Here is a 19,513-nt window from a genome sequence, read left to right as displayed (position 1 = left end):
TAAGTGTTCACACATCTAAGTAGAAAATCAACAAATCAAATGATTTAACTGTGCAAGGGAATTCATCTCAACTAAGAAAAGGCTTTTTTTTTTTTTCCAGGAGGAAAGTAAGTTTTCTATCCTCTACTTCAGATTCTATTAAACTTGTAACATTTATAGTTATTTAGCTTTGAAATTATGAGCCTTGAAAATAGATACACTTTTAATGACAGTATATAATGACTTTTTTTTTTTTTTTAGAAAAATCTTCATAAATTGTTTTGCTCTTGGACTAAAATTGGTATGCTATAGGGATGGAGATGAAGTTAAATGATCTTTTTCTCCTCACTTTTGAGAAAGACCTTAAAAATCCCTTGAAGGCTTTTTTTTTCTGAAGTTTTTTACAAACAAAATGAAATCTTGGTGCCATATTTTGAATTTACTTTCATCTTGCTCATAGTTTATATACTATAAACTTAAATTTCATTCATTTTTTAAAGAAAAGTGTGAACCCATTATCTGATAATTGTCAGGTTTTGTTATTCCTGTTAAAACTTAGAAAAAAACAATGATTTTGATTTGTGAAACAGATAGACCATGATAATAAAATATTTGAAAAATTATAAATCTTTGTGGCCTGGAAACAGAAACATTACTAATTGATTATTATATTTTAAACTTGAGATAGGAGTAAGCATGGGAATTGGACCTAAGATTTCATAGACATTTTGAATTCCACAGTGATAAAATTCCTATATAAATAAATAGTCATGGAGCAATTGAAGTTGGTTAGCTTGGTAAGATATGATACAAGGCAAATTAAATTCCTAGCATAGTGTTATGTGCACGAGTCTGTAATAAATACTATTTGATGATCCCAAGAACTTAAAAATATACTACCTCAAAAAAGAAAGCAAGGATAGTCCTTTATGATGACACTGTAGACCCACAAACAGGAGACTATTTGCCTTGAGTTATTTTTTCCACTTGTGGTGATGGATTTGTTTTGATCCATGGCTCCCCCACCCAGAAGCTCATATTTGCATGATAGCAGGTTTGAGTTAGAGATATAGCTTAGGACTACTTTAGAAAACAAAGCTTAACCTCCCTAAGTACAAGTAAATTAATAAACAGAACCCTCACAGTAACCTGAGTACAATTGTTATGACATATCCAAAAGGAATGTGACAAATGTAGTAAGGGGAAAGAAAACGACATTGAGTTCTTGGGAAGAAAAAGTACTATATGACTCTAATGTATTAATGTGATGATTAGAGGTATAACTGACTATTATGCTTATCTGATTTCCTAAGTCATGGTCTGTAAAGCAATTAATTAAGATTTTTCAGTGTTAATTGCTACTTTTCTTGAATTTGCTTGGCTCCTATTGCTATATTTTTTTTCCTCAAAAAATATAAGATCATGATAATTGTGACATATTTACCCATTTTACCCAGTGTAAATGTGTAGTTAGATACTTTAGGTCAGACCAAGAATTACACAGGCAGCTTAGTGAAGACCCAGGTTCAAATCCTACCTCTCACAATTATTAGCTAAATGGCTATATCCAAATCACTTAGACTTGCTGGAGCTCAGTTTCCTCATTAGTAAAATGAAGATAATATTGTAGCATTTAAGCTCATAGAATTGTTTTAAGAATCGAATGAGGTCATTTATATAAAGTACCTTGCAAACTTTAAAGCATAGTAAACTATATTCACCTGAACCTTCTAAAGGGCAACAATGGCTGTGTAATGGACTAGGTACCATTCTACTGCCCTGCATTGGACATGGAGTATGGAAGGTATGAATTCCACTAATGAAATTCTAGTGCCTCTCCCTATCTGATTACCTGCTTAGGTCCACACAAAAGAGTGCATTTGTAATTTACTTTCTATAATTCCATTGCCATGGCATTAGTTGAGTTCTAATTTCATGAATTTTATCAGTAGAGAAAGAAAATGCAAAACCAGGATTAGGAAGTAAGCATCCTTCAAATGTACAAGGATGTCTTCACCTTGAAAAAGTCAAGTGAAGGTATCCAGATGTAATGCAGAAAAATGGAATGATAAAAATTCTTGATTTCAATACTATCATGGTCTTCAGATCTCATGTTTTCTTCAAGATATATTGGATAATTCCTCTGAAATTTTAGAGCTATTAATGTATCATATATCAGGAGTGAGAAGATCTTTTTTTCCTCACCTTAGCAATTTTAGAGAAGATAGAGGAACTGTAGTCTCCCTTATATATTACATATAATGTGTGTAGAACACAATAACAGAGAGAGAGAGAGAGAGAGAGAGAGAGAGAGAGAGAGAGAGAGAGAGAGAGAGAGAGAGAGAGAGAGAGAGAGAGAGAGAGAGAATTTAAACTGCAAGATCCCTGGGGATTTCTGCCATCCGGAAGTTTGAGATTCTGAGTTACCAAGGAGCTAAGAAAAAGTTTCCAAAATTTTTCTACTGTTTAATTTAAAAAAAAAAATATTTTGGGAGTTTCAGGGTGGTGACTCACAAAGCATGAAAGATAAGTGTTTGGGAAAGAGATCCTGGAAGAAAATGCGACTGCTTCGTCAGAGAGAGATTGGGGCCAGGAAAAGACTTGGGAACTTGGCTTAAGGAAGTGCATTCTATACAAGAGAAATCACATTTCAAATTTCTGAAAATGGTAAATACTCATTTAAGTTTATTTCTAAGAGCAAACAACTGGATTGAATTTTCCTTACCTGCCAATTCTATTAAAATAGACATTTTTAATTTAAATTAAAAAATAGAACCTTTTAATCCAAGTGAGAATAATTCTTATTGGGAAGATTTTATATCATCCTAGTCATGCCTAGTTTAATTAATTACTGTGGGTAAGAAACAGAGATGCTCCATTGTTGCCCAGGATGACCTGCTAAAAGCATAAGAATGGGCTGTTGCAGCCAGCCCAGTAGATCAATATACTTCACATCTGGACTGGCTGCTGTTTTTGATATTGCTTTGATATCTGTGCAAGAATGTCATTTAAAAAAAACTGCCTTGCCTAGAAATTCATTACACAATATGAATACCTTTGACTAAAGATAGAAAACAGCTGACTATAGAACCTATCTCTATATGTAACTGAAGTTCCATTAAACTAGTTAATATCTATTGGAATATAATTGATTTAATTTTAAAGGAAACATGAAATGAATTTAATAAATTCAGATCTTTAGAAATTAGGTGTTCTTTTTACCAACTGAATGAACATCTAATTGTGTTCTAATTTTCACATGTAACAAAATCAACAGAAATAGAGAATTCAAAGAAATGCAGACCTAGAGAATTTAATTTCCAAAGAAATATAATTCTAGATCATCTAACTTCCAAAGGAGAATGCTCTCTTAACAAGAGAATAAAAAAGAAACGCTCAGCCTATAGAGTACAAATGGGGACATCTGTTTATAGCCATGAAATAAACTAGGTAGTCTCATCATAAAGGTTACAGAGGTAAAGAGTTGTTTATCTGAAATCTTATTTCCTCCATATCCCTAAAAGCTAAAGTGATTACAGGACTAAATCATGAATTCAAATTTTTTTTTTAAAAACACTTACTATATATAAGACACTGGACATACTGGACATACAAAGATGAAAGTTGACAGAACTTTTTCCCTTGAGAAGCTTACAATCCCATTAAAAGGGACATACAAGTTTGTAGATAAGTACAAGATGAAAGACATTGAAAAATCCCTACAAAATGTTCCATGAATATTTCAAGAAGATAAAAACATTTTTTAGTGGGGATAAGGAGATGAAGTTGAGGAAGTAGTGTGAGGGATTCATATTAGAAGTGTTACTTTACCTAGACTTTGAAGAAAGAGAATTTTAAATGTTTGAGATAAGGAAAAAGCACATTATAGGAATAGGGATGGCTTGCACAACTATATACAAGTAGGGAACAGAAAACTGAGATTAGGTAAGGGCTAGTATGGGAGTATGGATGGAATAAAGATCATGTAAAGGACAGTATAAGTAAGACTAGAGAGTCAGATTGTGGAGGCCTAAATATAGGATAAGAGATACAAGTAGTAGATTTTTGGTTGGAAGAGTGACATAGTCAGATCTTAGAGTTTTTGGCACATACTAAACACTTGACAAATACTTTTTGTATTTATTCATCATTGCATCAGAAAGATTATTTTGGAAACATAGTAAATTATGCATTAGATAGCAGATATGGGCTAAAAGCCCAATTAGGAAGCTATTAAAATAAGCAGGTGAGAGGTAATAAGGTGATATGATAATACTAGGTGATACTCTTTAACTAGAGTAGAGGGCCTATAAGTGAATGAAAAAATTAAAAAGAACTAATTATTAAAAGCATTTGCTATTTGTCAAGCACTCTGCTATGTCTTAGGAATAGAAAGAGAAAACCAAAACATTCCCTGTTCTCAAAGAGATAACCTTCAGACTGGGAGAGACCTTTCTGTAAAGGTCTTCTGTAAAAATCCATCTTCTGTACAGATGGGAAGTTCCAGAGATCCATAGAGAGTACTGGCATGTCAAATGGCAAAGCCCAATGAGCCAGAAGGCACAGAGGCAGGAATTTGGTAAGAGGACTGATATTAAATAATACAAAGCAGAATCAAGAAGACTTGCCAACTTGATGTTTATGAGACAGATATGGAAGTAGAGAGAATTCCAGACAGCCATAAAGGTTGGAGGTGGGGGACCTGGGAGAATAGTAACAAAATCAACAGAAATAGAGAATTCAAAGAAATATAGATCTAGGGAGAAAGATGCTGAATTCAGCTTTAGACATATTGAATTCGAGGTTCAATCAGGATGTTCAGGTGGTATAACTAGAGGAAGTCAGAGGAAATAAGGGAGCTGGATATATATATATATCCAGCTCCCTTATATATATATATATATATATATATATATATATATATATATATATATATATATATATATATATATATATATATAATGATAAAAGAGTAGAACTAGGAGAAACTAAGATCCAGAAGTCAAATTGTAAGGGACTGAGGTCTGAATGAATGATTAGCAGGTCAGTGGATTCAGTGAGCATGGAGTTTAGTAATTGAAGGAAGGAAATGAGCTTAAAGAGATAGGCAGGATGGGGGATATCTTTACATGCTTGTTTGGAGGAGAGAAAGAATTAGTAATCTTGGAAAGGGAGAAGGTATAACTGATGGGTCCAGCTCCTACATGAAATCAGATGTGGAGAGAAGGGAGACAGAAGAGATGTAGAGGCAAAATTGTGAAACAAAATTGTGAAGACTGAGAAATTATTAGATATAAGAATGAAATAAAGGAAAGAGCTGAGGATGTCTTTACATGAGTTAGCACAGAATTCATCTCATTTTCTTTAGATACACTGAACCTAGGCTTAGGCTAGATTCTCCACCCAATTTCTCTAGCCTACTATCCCTAGGGCATTCTAAAACCAAGTAAGATTACAAATAGAGTTCCTTTGCCACTATAAATTCTTTAATGCCAATATTCCAGAAAACTGAGCACTATTTGAAAAAAAAATCTCAATGACTGCTATTTGGTGAGAGGCTGACCAAGCAAATATATGGTAGACTAAGCCAAAAGGTGATTATTTTTGCATATCATAGACTGCATATTATGGTAGGGGGTGATAATTAATTTACTTTGTTCTTATATTAAACAGTTTAATAAACATCTGTTGAATTGGATTGCCACCAAATTACATGGTTGCTAACTTATAAACTACTTAAAATGTTCATTCAATTCTCGTACAAAAAATATAAAAAGATATTTTTACCAAATTGGTAGGTATCATAAAATGAGAACAGCATTAGTTACATCAAAAGGAAGTAAAATATGAATACTAGGTTTTTACTGCTTAGTGATTTTATTCTGGCAGCTAAATTTTAACTTTCCACTTTGGATCTAAAAGGTCAGTTGAAAAATTATAGAAGCTATGTTGAGGTCTTTTGGGCATGAGGCTTGTATGGAAAAAAGCTTATGTCTGAAACAATGCTTAGTTTGTTCAACAGAAAGACTTCCTTAATTTTGATGTAGAGAATAGCTTCTCCCTCCCATTTATTTATTTATAATAATTTTATTTTTTGTTATTCTGAATTTGACAAGTGTCAGTTAAGATGAAAACTTCTTTAAACAAAGAATGGAAAAGAGGATTGTATATGAAACTAAAAATCTCTTTCACAGCTTATCTTTTAAAAACTATATTAAACAAGCAAATTTCAAAGCTTATCTGGTTCTCTATCTCCCTTTAAACTTAGGAATTACATCTTGAGAAAGAGCACATTTAGAATGAACATTGATTATTATGGAGACTTCGGCTGGAAAACATGGGTCAAATCCTTGAATTTTAAAAGCAGAGAGTGGGTTAGGCCTAATTTTCCATTTTGTCTGGTTTATTCATTTCTTACAGAAGGCATCAGATCTCAATAGGGAGATTTTCTATATAAGAAATGTGTAAGTTTTGTGTGTGTGTTGAATTTTCTTTTTTAAACTGCCACTGCTTGGGGAGGAATATTTTGTGCCTACAGAAAATTAAGCTCCTCAGTGTAAGTGGATGTTTTAATTCAATTAAAAAGTTTTTTTTTAATATTTAAGTAAGGCTTAAAGGTCCCTAAATCCTATGTTTGGTCCTACAATAAATCACCAACTAGTAAGTAAAGATAGAAGTATAAAGCAGCTGCTATGGAAGAATGAAACTTATCTATTGCTGCCTGAATTATGCTTGAGTATAAAAAATATGCCCTGAATCTAGAAATTAAGGAATCTATATTTATGGAATCAGAAACTTAAATTCCAAAACTATCTCTTTAAAAGAAAATATGGAAAAAGTGCTAGATTTAGAATCAGAGAACCCATGTTCAAATTCTAGCTCTCTTACTTATGACTTTTGTGACCTCAGGCAAATTGTCTCAGCTGCCCAGAGAAAGAGAGCTGGGCTTGGAATCAGGAAGATCTGAGTTCAAATGTAACCTGAGACATATGTTAGCTGTGCGACCCTACACAAGTCACTTAACCTCTATTTGCCTCAATTTCCTCATCTGTAAAAAAAATAAAATAAAAAACATAAATGAGGATTGAATAAGATAATAATTGTAAAGAGTTTAGCATAGTGCCTGGCACATAGTTAAGTCGTATATAAATGTTAGATAATATCATCACTGTCTCTCTGGTCTTCATTATCTTATTCTGTAAAATGTGTGTTTGGACAAGATGATCTCTGAGATCCCCTCCCATCTAAATACAGGCATATATACACATTTTGGCTTATGCTTAAAAAAAAAAAATCTCTGGTATTACAAAATGTCAGTACCACATCTTTTACATTAAGAAGCATTATTATTTTCCTTACAATTAAAGAATCATGTTTGGAACAAATACTCAAACATTAAAATAATTTTATATCATTTTTTCCTGGACATATAAATGACTACTAAGTTGGTAAAGTTGAAAGCATTTATTCAGTGCTTTAAGGCTTGCAAAGTCTTTACAAATATTTCCTCAGTTGATTTGTTCCACAGTGCCATGAGGTACATATTGTTATTCCCATTTTCTGGATGAGGAAAGCGAGATAAGCAAAAGTTAAATGACTTCTCCAAGGTCACAAAGCTCCTAAGTATCTAAGGCTGGATTTGAATTCAGGTCTTTCTGATGCCAATTTCAACACTCTATTCACTAGCTATGCAGGTACATTTTTCATTTTTTCCTCTTCTCCAACAATTAGGTTTGTTAAAGTCCTATATAGCACATAAACTCCTCTCCAACTCCAATTGCCTCTCTACTAGATTTCTAAGGAGAAAATAAGGATATGGGAGCTGAATGTCTAGGAATTCAAAGAAAAGGTTGTAATGATTTGGTATTTAAAATGAATGCTTGAAATTGGCTGAGATACAGGGTACAGTAGAAAAAGCACTGAAAGAGAAAGAAAATTAACTTTATGCTATTAAGAACAAATGAGAAGAAAAGAAAAGAAGAAATAGAAATCTAGAGGGATCATAGGACAGCTGGAGAAACCTAGAGGTGTCATAAGACAGGAATGGAAAGAGTCGCTTTACGTGATTAGAATAACAGCTAAGACAATGTTGAAAGAGGGTTGGAGAGGCTCCAAAATATACAAGACTAAGTAGCTAATCACAGAATCATAGGACTAGGAGGGACCTCAAAAGGTGAGCTGCAATTTTTACAGTGGGAATTTTATCTACTTTATATCTGCAAGAGGGAATAGATGGCGGGGGGAAGCAAAATTTCTTTTTCTTTTCTCTCTCTTGCTTCAGGAAAATAGTCCTATAAACTTTCTTGTTGACCCATCATAATCTACAGTTTAAACACATTTTCCCTATTTTATAATCTTAGTATAAAGTTCCTTTTCTTCTAATCCTTTATTTGGAAACTCACAGTGATATACAGGGTAACTCCAAAGTCATAGTGAAATTTTAAGCTATCAAAAGTTTCAAATGTGCTAAGACTTTGTGGCAAACTGAATTATAATTATGGCTACAAAGCACTTAAAATACAATTACTCATTTGATCCTTATAAAAATGCTATGAAGAAGCACTAAGATATAAAGCAGAGGTATCAAAATCCTGAGAGTGAGGAGGTTAAAATATAATTATGAAATGCTTTTTAAAAATAAATAAAAAATATAATACAATACAAAATAAAACGTGTTAATTTGTGATTTTGGGTGTCAGTATGCAGGCATCAGAAAGCTATTTCATTTTGATTTTGTGTGGATATAGCTCCAAACAATGAAGAAAAAAGACCTAGAATTAAATCTTAGCTAAGATACTTGTTGGAAGTTATTCTAGGCAAGTCATTTAATCAATTTGTGCCTTGTTTTCTTCATCTATAAAGTCACTATTCTTTAAGGTTCTTTCAAGCTCTAAAACTAAGTATATTTATCACCATTTTATAGGTGAAAAAACTAAAGTTAACAGAGGTTAAGGGACTTCTCACTATCAATGTTACAGTTTTTCCCCTATGTCATACCATCACCCTAATACATGAGTCTATTAATATTCAAGCTAGTTATTATTAGTTTAAGGTTTAGATATATCTGATCCTAAAAGGTCCTTCACATTTTTCTACACTTTTTCATTTAACTGTTTGATCCCAGGTTTCTGATACAACGTTCAATATTCTTTCAGTGAATAAGGACTCTAAATTTCTACATTATCCTAATTATGTATTTCTAACAGAGGATTAGATAATGCCAAGTGAAAAGGATTTCAGATCTTATTGTATAGTCATATTTATGCACATATATAACATAAATGTGTATATGTGCATAATATATTCTCTCTTTCTCCCATTTTTTTTTGTTTGGAAAAAAGGTAAGAGTCCACATTAGTATTTCATTGGTTATATAGAACTGAGTATAAAAACTCTCAATCACTGCAGATTGACAACTCCTCCGTTAACTAAGACTTAAGTAAACTGCCTGAGGTACTGAGAAGTTAAGTGACTTTCCCATGCTCATAAAGCAAATATATGCTGAAGACATTTATGGAATCATTTGCTTTTACCTAATAATTTTTCCTTATTATAGGTCTAATTCCTAGTTGTACAGTTGGTGGGAAGATGTTATGAATATGTTCAAAAAAAGGCTACAATGTTATAAAAGGCATTAATAAAATTTATTTTAAAAATATATGTATATATATATATATACATACATATACATATTTTATACAATTTATAATATGCAAGCCAATTTACTTAAAGAATCAGGGGTGAAGTCTCTAAGTTTCAGCCTATTAATTTTCATTTGTCCATGCACTTTGAGTTCTTAGCTTGATGCTAAACTATAAGCCTGTCTAGTAATTGTAAATACCATAAAATCCAACAAAATATGCTAAACTAGCCTGAACACTAACAGGCTTATCTATTAGGATGTTGGTATAATGTAGTGGAAAACCTGTAACATAATAGTGAGAAAACTTGGAGTCTGAATCCAGCTCTATCATTAATATATTGCATGATATTGGCCAAGTCATATTTCTTCTATGGCTACAGAATTTCCTAAACTATAAGATAAGTTTGGAATGAGTGATTTCTATAATAATAAGGTTAATAAAAATAACTGAAATAAAGATGTATGAAAAAATAATTTATATAGTGCCTACTATGTGCCAGGGATGATGCTAAGTGCTTCATAACTATCACATTTAATTGTCACCACAATCCTGGGAGGCAGGTGCTATTATGTACATTTTACAGACAGGAACCTGCTTAGAAGTTAAGTGACTTGCCCAAGATCACATAGCAAGTATCTGAAGTATTTGAACTTAGATCTGAATCTAACCCAGAGCTCTACATATATGTCATCTAGCTGCTTATGTTCTTCCCACCTCTGAGAATCTATGACAATTTGTGAGTGGGTTCATACTATTTTTTCCCTTCCTTTATTCAATAAGGACCTCTTAAATGTCTAAAAAAATATAAAGAGCTGTACTAAACAGAGGGGAAAATTGAATAGACAACATTCAAATGTGCAAATTCTACCACTTTGCGCAACCACACAGAAAAAAAAACTAATATGAAATGCAAAGTAATAAATGAGTAAGTGACAAAATCAGTAATATAAAAGAAAAATACTCTAAGAATTAATCTAGAAGTGGCAAGTTAATGTATGCTACAAGAATGGAGGGAAAACTCTACAAAGGTATATAGAGGAAAGGGGAAAGTGATAATGAGCCTAAAAAACAAATTAGGTTTGGATGTTAAAAGATGAAGCCATGGCCTATTTTGGAAACACAGTTATAAAGACCAATAGTTCTGGCCAACAAATAGTGGAAGATAAGGCTTTGGTAGGGAGACTGGGAACCCATGATTATCAATCAACTATGTACCAGGTATAGTACTAGGTGCCAGAGGAAAAATATTCAAAGAATGAAGCAATTTTTGTTGTTAAATCAATTAACTTACATTGTATAGGGGAAACAAAATATAAATGAGAATAGCATAAATATAAAGCTAACAAATACAAACATGTGCAAAATAGTTAAATCTAAATTAGTATGAAAGGGTGGATACTAGTAGAGGTATATTGCAAGGAGAAGAGAATCAGGAAAGATTCCCATGCAAAAAGACTTTTAGAGTAAAGGAGAGGAATTTAGGTTGCCTATAGTATAATAGGGAATAAATAACCATGCCTGAATGAGGAAGTTTACATGATGAAACAGATCAACATTTCAAATAAATTATTAATAAAAATATTGATCTGATGCTACAGTAAAAAACAAAAAACCCCCCAGCATATAGCCATAAAGAAACAATCTACATATATATTTGAAATGAGCTTCATGCTTTCATTTCACCTTTCTAATGACAGATCAGAGACTGTGCTTTATATATGGTATTTATTAAATACTTTCCTTTTTTCTTCCTTTCTATTCCTTTCAATCATTCATTTCCTTGACACAAATACTTTACTCAGTGACAAATATCTCAAGCCCTCTAAGTATATTGTTCTCATGTATTGGTTAAAAAAAAAATCCTAACATGGCTGTATACCTTCTGGTGATGAGTCAATCTGCCCTGACTTTTGCTGGGCCAGTCCTCAAATAATTGATATATAAGTCACCAAGCCTGAATGTGAAAACTCTGAACTCTTTAGGTGGGAGAACTTGTCAGAACTTGTGCTTAGCTGGCATAGCATTAGCAAATCCCAGGTATGCATTTATGGCAGAATAAGATGTAACAGGAAGTAGGTCCTACTTATACATTTAAATTTACCAAACAAGGAAATGTGGATTATTGATTATTCTAAAAAACTAATTCTTCAATTAGCTGATAATAGGATTATAACCAAATCCTTTGTTTTTTTCCCTGTTGATTTTAGTTTTCTCATTTTTTGTCACTTTTAACTCCAGAAATGCTCTAACATTAGGCAAGGCAGAATTTATTTTAGCACAATACATAAATAAAAAGGAGGCCAGGATTTATATTTTAAGGAATCATGGAACTTGGATCTCCTGACAAAATGATCAACTCAACAATATATGAATCTGGCAGGGTTCTCCGTACTTCACAAAGCAACCTATATCATTGCAATATAACTCTTGGTTGTTAAAAAGTTTCTTGGGATGGGCCTTAATATGCCTGATGCTATTAAAATGTTATTGGTTTTTCTCTTTGTGTCAAAAAATGGTTGTATGCATTTATTCAAGAAGTGGTACTTAGAACCTGCTGTGGCTCAGAAAAGAACTGAGGACCAAGCAGATTTGGTTATTTAAATCATGGTAAAGTGGCAAAAGCCCTGCTTGGAAGTCAAAGGACCCTACAATCAGATCTTGCCTCTAATGTTAATTACTTGTGTGATCTTGGTTGGGTAAGTCAAGGAACTTCTATGGGCCTTGATTTCTTCAGCTAGAAAACAATGCACTACATAGTCTATAGTCTTTGCCAACTCTAGAGCTATGATCTTGTAAGGATCTCTTAGCAGCACTTTCACTAAGCTGATAATTGTTTAGCACTAAATAATTCTAAGTGCATTATTTTAAAGGTAAGCAAAGGCATTCATAGAGGCTATCATGCTAATACATACATAGCCATGGAATTATTTGCCTTCAATGTTCTCTGTTTCCTAAAGTACAGCTATTCCTGTATGAGGGCCCCGTGAAGATTAATGAGTTAATAACTTTAAAACACTTGGATCTGGCTCTGAAGGAAGATGGTATGTAAATACAAAATAATAGTAACATCTCAGAAATTTCTCCATGGAAACATGACAATATTAGGCTATCCACTGAAAAGAGAACACATGCTTGAAATTGCAGTCTCGATGGTGCTAACATTGAAGAAGAAATGGGTGAAAACTTGATCAACAAAAGACAAACGAACCTTGTTGGAAGAGTACAGCAGCCATCAGCTGTCAGTCTAACTTGAGTTTCATAACTATCCAGCGGGCAAACAACCTGTTGAATGGAAGGGCATTCCACTGTGCTGCAGTCCACACTGAAAACTGAAAGGGGGATAAACAGAGAGGCACCATTTACTGAGATTTTTATTCTTATTATTAAGTCCTGAAATGGAACACCGGATAGATCTCCAACCTTCTTTCACCAGCCAGAACCGTGTCTAGCAACCCCATTCTTAAACTGGCATTTGTCAATACTACAAAACTTCAATATATTTTTCAGTCCTTGCAGAAAGAAGAAAGGATGGAGACAAGGCTAAATCAAGAAAGAAGATGAAGACAGGGGAGGTCAGGAGAGAGGCTTAAAAAACCAAAGATAAATATGTGGAAGGCAATGCAGAATCAGTGGTGGGTTTGGATGAAACCTAGTTCACAGGGTGGGCAAAAGACTGTTTCAACTGACAGTAACCCGATAATTTTTTTAAAAAGTGGGTTAGGGGTTGGGGGATTTAGAGAGAGGTGGTCACAACAGGCCAGAAGTGATCATAGCACAAACATAGGATTTTGCCACAAGAGCGAAAATTTTAGAGATGTTATGAAGGGAGAAGCAGTGGAGTATGGTAACGCTTTTGATGTCTGGAAAGAAAGTGAATGAAGATTAAAAGATGATTTAGAGGGGAGGTACAGATAAAAGGGAGAGGGTGGTGCTTTCAATAGGAAGTAAATTTAAGACTATACAATTCATTATGCAAAAACTGGTATCTTGGTACATGGCTTAATCTTAAAATAACTGTTAAAATTGTGATGATGGATCATGTTCAATGATTTAAGTGTTTTATTTTCTTAAATGAAAGTAACTCTACAAATACATTCTCTGGAATCCTCAGGAAAGTTAAGTTAATGGTGGATAACTACAGTACTGTTAACATCACCACCAAACATAGATGGAGTGACCTCATGCAAATGGACCATGTACTGAATACTTTGCCAAAACAAGAAGAAGATACAGTCCTCTTTAAGGAGCTGACATTCTGAAGTATTAGTCAATCCAATTTTTCTAATTTGTAAGTCAAAAGTCAGTCTTGCATCCAAAGTTTGAGATCTCCTCAAGCTGTGAGTTTAGGTGGGAATGGGGGAACTTTTTATTCTAAAAGGAGGCAGGTTTCCTTCCTTCTGCAGATGTAGATGGAGGGGGTATTGTAAGGGAAAACTTTGCTGAAGCAAAGATGAGCGCATACCTGGTTTGCATTCATAGAGGTCACAACACTCTCCTGGTTTCCCTGATGCTTTTGACACTAATATGTTCAGGTATCCTGGCTGACAGACTTTCCTCAGACAGCCTGCAGGGTTGCACACACAACGGCTTGGCAATGGGCAGCATTCACCAGGAGGAGCATAACCCTCGATGAGAATAGAATCTTCGGGGCAGCGTGGAGAAAACTGTACTTCACAGCGGGCCTTGGAGCAATCTGGCTTCTCTTCTGAATAGAAGAAAGAAAATTTAGCACATGCCCTGGGGCAAGTGTAATAGCAGCTTCTTCATAAGAAGCACAATCCTTCCTTATATATTTAGAAATGAAGGGAAGGGGGAAGAAGAGTATGGATAAAAGAAATCTACAGATAATCTAAAAGACTCAATTTAACTAGCTCCACCAAATCTTGTAGCAAAGTAGCCAAGGAGGTGCAAAATGGTGAGGTTTGAATTCCTTTTCTTTTCATCTCTCTACTCAGGCTGTAGTTGAAATATTAGTGCTAGAAAAATAGTAAAAAGGCAAGCAATGGGAGAGAAGAGAAAAATAATGGCATTGATAATCTACCAATTTGGCATTCAATCTTTGATTAACTGAAGATTATTTCTATATTTGCAAGAAGAGTTTGAAAGGTTATTCTTTGAGAAAAATTTATCAGCATCAAACTAGGACCTACTAAAGAAATCATAAGTATTTTAGAGGCTTGAAGACTAGGGGAAGAAGCCATGAAGAGCAAAAGGGAAAGATTCTAGAAGCCCTGTAATAAAAGGATAGAGAGAAACCATTTCTAATACCCACTTCCATTATCAAGCCAATAAAGAATTTTACTATGATATGTAGCTACTGAGATGAACCAGATATCTTCTATCTCCTCTCTCTGCAATTCCTACTGTTTAAATTAACCCCATACCTCCATTTTAGAGGATAAAAAAACCCCCCAAAAACTGACTTGCTTCCTAAACAGACTGTACAATAAGCAGATTTCATTTAAATTTGTATCCTCTGTAGCCACTATTGTATTTTCTTATAGATAGTAGCTACTTTATAAATTATTGAATATTAATCTGTAGAATTTTGGTTAGCAAAGTTCAGGTTTCCAGTCATTGAGGGTTTAGCATCTCTGGCATGTAATTTCTAGGAATTAAAGCCTTTTAGGAAATTAAATAGATGTAAGCTCCACTTACTCTGTGGGTATATAATGAATGTCTGGTGAGAACTCATAAAACTTATGACATGTGGTTGCAAGAAACATTCTCAATGCTAAATCTATGAGTCTCATAATAATTCAAAGGACAAAATGTTATAAATGAAAGGAACTTTTCATTTTAATCTAATCTCTTTCATTTACAGATGAGGAAACTAAGATCCAGAGAGCTTAATTAAGTACCTTAATGCACATCACACATCTAAGTTATGATTTGAGCTGAGACTAAAACCCAGGACTCCTGATTCACAGTTCAGTATGCTTTCACCTAATACAACAACAATAGCAACATTTACATTACTCTGAAGTTTACAAGATACTTTTTCTCACAATAACTCTGTGAGGTAGATAGCACATTTTATAATTATTCGTACTTTAGAGAAAGGATAACTGAGCCTCAAAGTTTTATTGGAATAACAATTCAGAGCCAAAATGTTTCTTGGAGAACATAGATAATAATCCTTTCACTTTAAAAATGAAGAAACTGAGGCCAGAAGAGGTTAAAGTAACTTGGCTAGATCACAGATTTCCTAACAAATGTCAGAATTTGGATTCAAATTCAATTCCTATGGCCCTACATCAAGTATTTTTTATACTGCATGTACAGAAGTATGATAAATAATACTAGTTGGTTTAGTATTCAAATCTATGATTTAGAGCTAGCACTCAAATAATAAATGAATGCAATCTCTCCTTTTTTAGAGATAAGGAAATTGAAATCCTCAGAAGCAAAGTGACCTTTATAAAACTGAATAGGGAATAAATAGCAGTCAAAATTTGAACTCAAATCTCCTGACTCCTTAGGCAGAGTTCTTCCCATTATAGCAAAGTGCTTCCATTATGCTGCCAAAATACACTCTGTTTCATTCTTTAATTACAGGCTAACATTTAGTAATTTTTCACTTTCACTATGGCAACTTCCAGCTCAATGACCTCTTATTCCTTAATACAACTAATTTAAAAAAATATGTGTCTAGAGCATGAGACATTTCAGATTTACTAATTCAGGGAGAAGAGTAATTTTTGTGCAGTGAGACTATTTAGGGAAAGGCAGAGTAGAATACTTTATGCTGCTGAAAGGCATATAAAGATACAAGGAACCTAAAAGGTATGGGACAGGGTCCAGAAATTCTTATTTAACAAGATTCCTAATCTTTAGTCCTTTCACCTTCCTTATTCATTACAAATGTAATTGGTCTTATTTTCCTATCTCTGTCTCTGTCTCATCTTCAGACCTTGTGCTTCTTTAAGACTATGATTACTCCCTATGGAATCTGCAATGAGTAGACAGAGGAAACCAAAAGAAACAGCTTAAGGCTTATTCACTCAGATCAGTCCCTCACATATTGACATGCACATGCTAGGCACTCAGTAAAAGCTTGCTGACTGACCAGGTGCTTCTCCTGAAATTCCTGTCTTCTTGCTTCTCCTGAAACTCTTACTTTCTTATTTTAGAACCTGCCTGTTTGACAAGACATTCCATGCCTGGGTGCCCTAGCTGCCTCAGCAGAATTCGTTGAATTGTCTAACCCTATAGAATCAGCCATGTATCTCTTATTTCATAAGACTTCTAATATTCTGGGAATTTGTTAGGATATATGGGTCTATGAATGCCAGGATAACTAATAATCTCTTTGCTGAGACCATATAAGTCTATGTTTCATACGTCTCCTAAGAAGTGATCTCAGAGCTGAGTATAAAGTAAGTAAAGAACTCAGTCTTAATGTAATTTGAAATAAATCAAAGAGTTGTAAAAGAGAGTGGTAATCTTGACTATAAGAAGTATCCATCAAATTGAATACAGAAAAATCTTTTCATACACAATTCTGCATTTAAGATAAATTGCACAGCCATAGGATTTATTATTAATAAAAGTTTAGCGATGGTAATTATATACAATGTTGATTATCCACCCATCTTTATTTAAAATTAACTTATTCCATATAATAACTGATACATACTAATTCTGCATACACATTTGACATTCATAATCACAGCATTTATTCGGAAAAGTATGAGATGCAGCCAATTATTCTGTTCTTTATATTTTCTTTATATGAATGTCACAAAGTTGTTACTTCTGGACCTTGGTTTTGAAGATTCTGCCTCAAGAATTTTATTCACCCTTTCAAAACTGTCTCTTCCACCTGGATATTATGCTACGAAGTGCTCAGTTAAAATATCACAGTCATCTGTTCTGAGTGTTAAGGCACATCCTTTCCTCCTAATTTTTAAGATGGTAATTCTATGCTCAAGAACACGAATCATAGAATTTCAAGGTAAAAGGCAACAGAGCATTTCATTTTGTTCTCCTTTCTATTTTCTCCAGCTCTTTTTTACATAAGGGAAAACTGATATTAAAAGTAGTAAAGTCGCTTGTCCAGGGTCATGCTTGACTTTGTGATATCCTAGTATGGATTCAATTATGTCAAGCTCTGTCAAGTCTTCCTATTTCCAGGCCATAAAATGTTGTCTTCCTAACAGATGTGCAACCAAGAACTTCCAATAATTATGTTAAAAATAAAACTTAAACTTAAACAATCTTTAAACTCAAAACTACTACATTAGGGCAAACATTTTAAAAGCAAATGATGACTCTAAAATATTTATCTTTTTTCTCTTATTTTCTCTTTTTTTTCTTTTAATCTTATACTTGACTTCTAAGAGAGAATCTCAGTTCCTGGGAGGCAGGTGATGACACACTGTATAGAGTGCTAGGCCTGGAATCTATAAGTTCAAATTTTACCCTCAGGCACTTATTAACTATATTACCCTGGATAAATCCTAAACCTTGCTTGTTTCTATTCCCTCAATTGAAAAAAAAGGGGTGGAGGGTGAGGATGGAAAGGAATGTAGTAGCACCTGCCTTAGAGAGTTGTGAGGATCAATGAGATAATATTTGTAAAAATATTTGACATATAATTGGTGCTATATATGCCCTTCCCTTTTACTTTCTACTCCTCCTTTAATTCAACTATAGCACTTGACTCCATTATCACTAAGCCTGAGCTTCTAATTCTAACCTTCAACCCCAAGCTGTGAGTATTAAAGTTTAGGGAATCATTTCCATCATGCCCTTATCCCTCATTATACAAATGCAGACTAAAATTGTCATTATTCAATGGAAATGAAAGATAATTTGCATAGTACTTTAGGGTTTGTACTTTACAAATATTAACTAATTTGATAATATCTCAGTACTTCATTAAGAACATTTCCACTCTTTTTCATCCCATATCATACATTGACAAAGAAAAATAAAAGGAGAATCTATTCTGTCTTTCATGAATTACAGGTTTTTTCTTACTTTAGAAAATATTAATTTTTTTTCTTTTTCAGGAGTCATTTTTAACCTTATCCTCTCTGATGGTTGACCAAATTTATCAGTAAGAGACTTCTTACACACAAGAAGATATAAGATTCTTTCATGGAAGGAAATTATCTCCATCTTGTTGAACAAAATTCTCCTCTTAAAATATGGACATACATATTGATATCTTGTTTGGAGGACATAGGAAACTCCTAATTGGTTTTCAGTGCTTAGAGCTCTCTCTAGAAGCTTTTTTTTTTCTTTTCTTTTTTTTTCCTGAGGCTGGGATTAAGTGACTTGCCTAGAGTCACACAGCTAGGAAGTGTTAAGTGTCTGAGACCAGATTTGAACTCGGGTCCTCCTGAATTCAAGGCTGGCGCTCTATCCACTGCGCCACCTAGCTGCCCCTAGAGCTCTCTCTAAGATGATTGGCTGAAATACAGGAAAGTCACAAACTACCATTGGTCCATCTTTTTTTTTTTAATCTTTTTTTTTTTTCTTGGACCTTTCTTCTTCAGTATTGTAGATTGGGGGAATAATAGAGGGGCTTTATGTCTTTTGCTCTTTAGGAGCAGAAACACACATCAGAGATTGACATATGATTGCATGCAGTCTGACCAAACAGTGCTTGAAAGTGACCTTTCCTAACCCAATGGATGGCAGTAGCTGAGATACTAAAAGATTTCCCAAAGAAGCACTGGCAGAGGCAGGCATGTGACTGCCAATTCAAATCAAAGACGAGATCATTGTTAATGTTCATGAAACCCAAATCCTACATAAAGGAGAGAGTATGTGCTCTCTTAATCTCCAGAATCTAACTTTGTAAACAGAGAAGGGAGATATCTTGAGCAGTACTGTTCTTACTGTTATCTTATGGGCCAGTCCAAATTTGAGAATTTGTA

The 19,513-nt window shown here is 33.8% G+C and overlaps 1 protein-coding gene across 7 annotated transcripts in view; it reads right to left on the bottom strand.

Moving 5' to 3' along the window:
* CRIM1 (cysteine rich transmembrane BMP regulator 1) overlaps positions 1–19,513 on the bottom strand; it is a 227,497-nt gene that overhangs the window by 98,248 nt on the left and 109,736 nt on the right. For all 7 annotated transcript variants that reach the window (XM_074288169.1, XM_074288171.1, XM_074288172.1 and 4 more), the window contains 2 exons: positions 14,086–14,328; positions 12,832–12,952 (listed from right to left, as the gene is read on the bottom strand). In XM_074288169.1, the coding sequence (XP_074144270.1) occupies positions 12,832–12,952; positions 14,086–14,328 (364 nt within the window). The remainder of the gene's footprint in view (positions 1–12,831; positions 12,953–14,085; positions 14,329–19,513) is intronic.

This window comes from Sminthopsis crassicaudata, chromosome 2, assembly GCF_048593235.1.
Source record: "Sminthopsis crassicaudata isolate SCR6 chromosome 2, ASM4859323v1, whole genome shotgun sequence".
NCBI lineage: Eukaryota > Metazoa > Chordata > Mammalia > Dasyuromorphia > Dasyuridae > Sminthopsis > Sminthopsis crassicaudata.
This window is presented reverse-complemented; position numbering and strand designations above follow the sequence as displayed.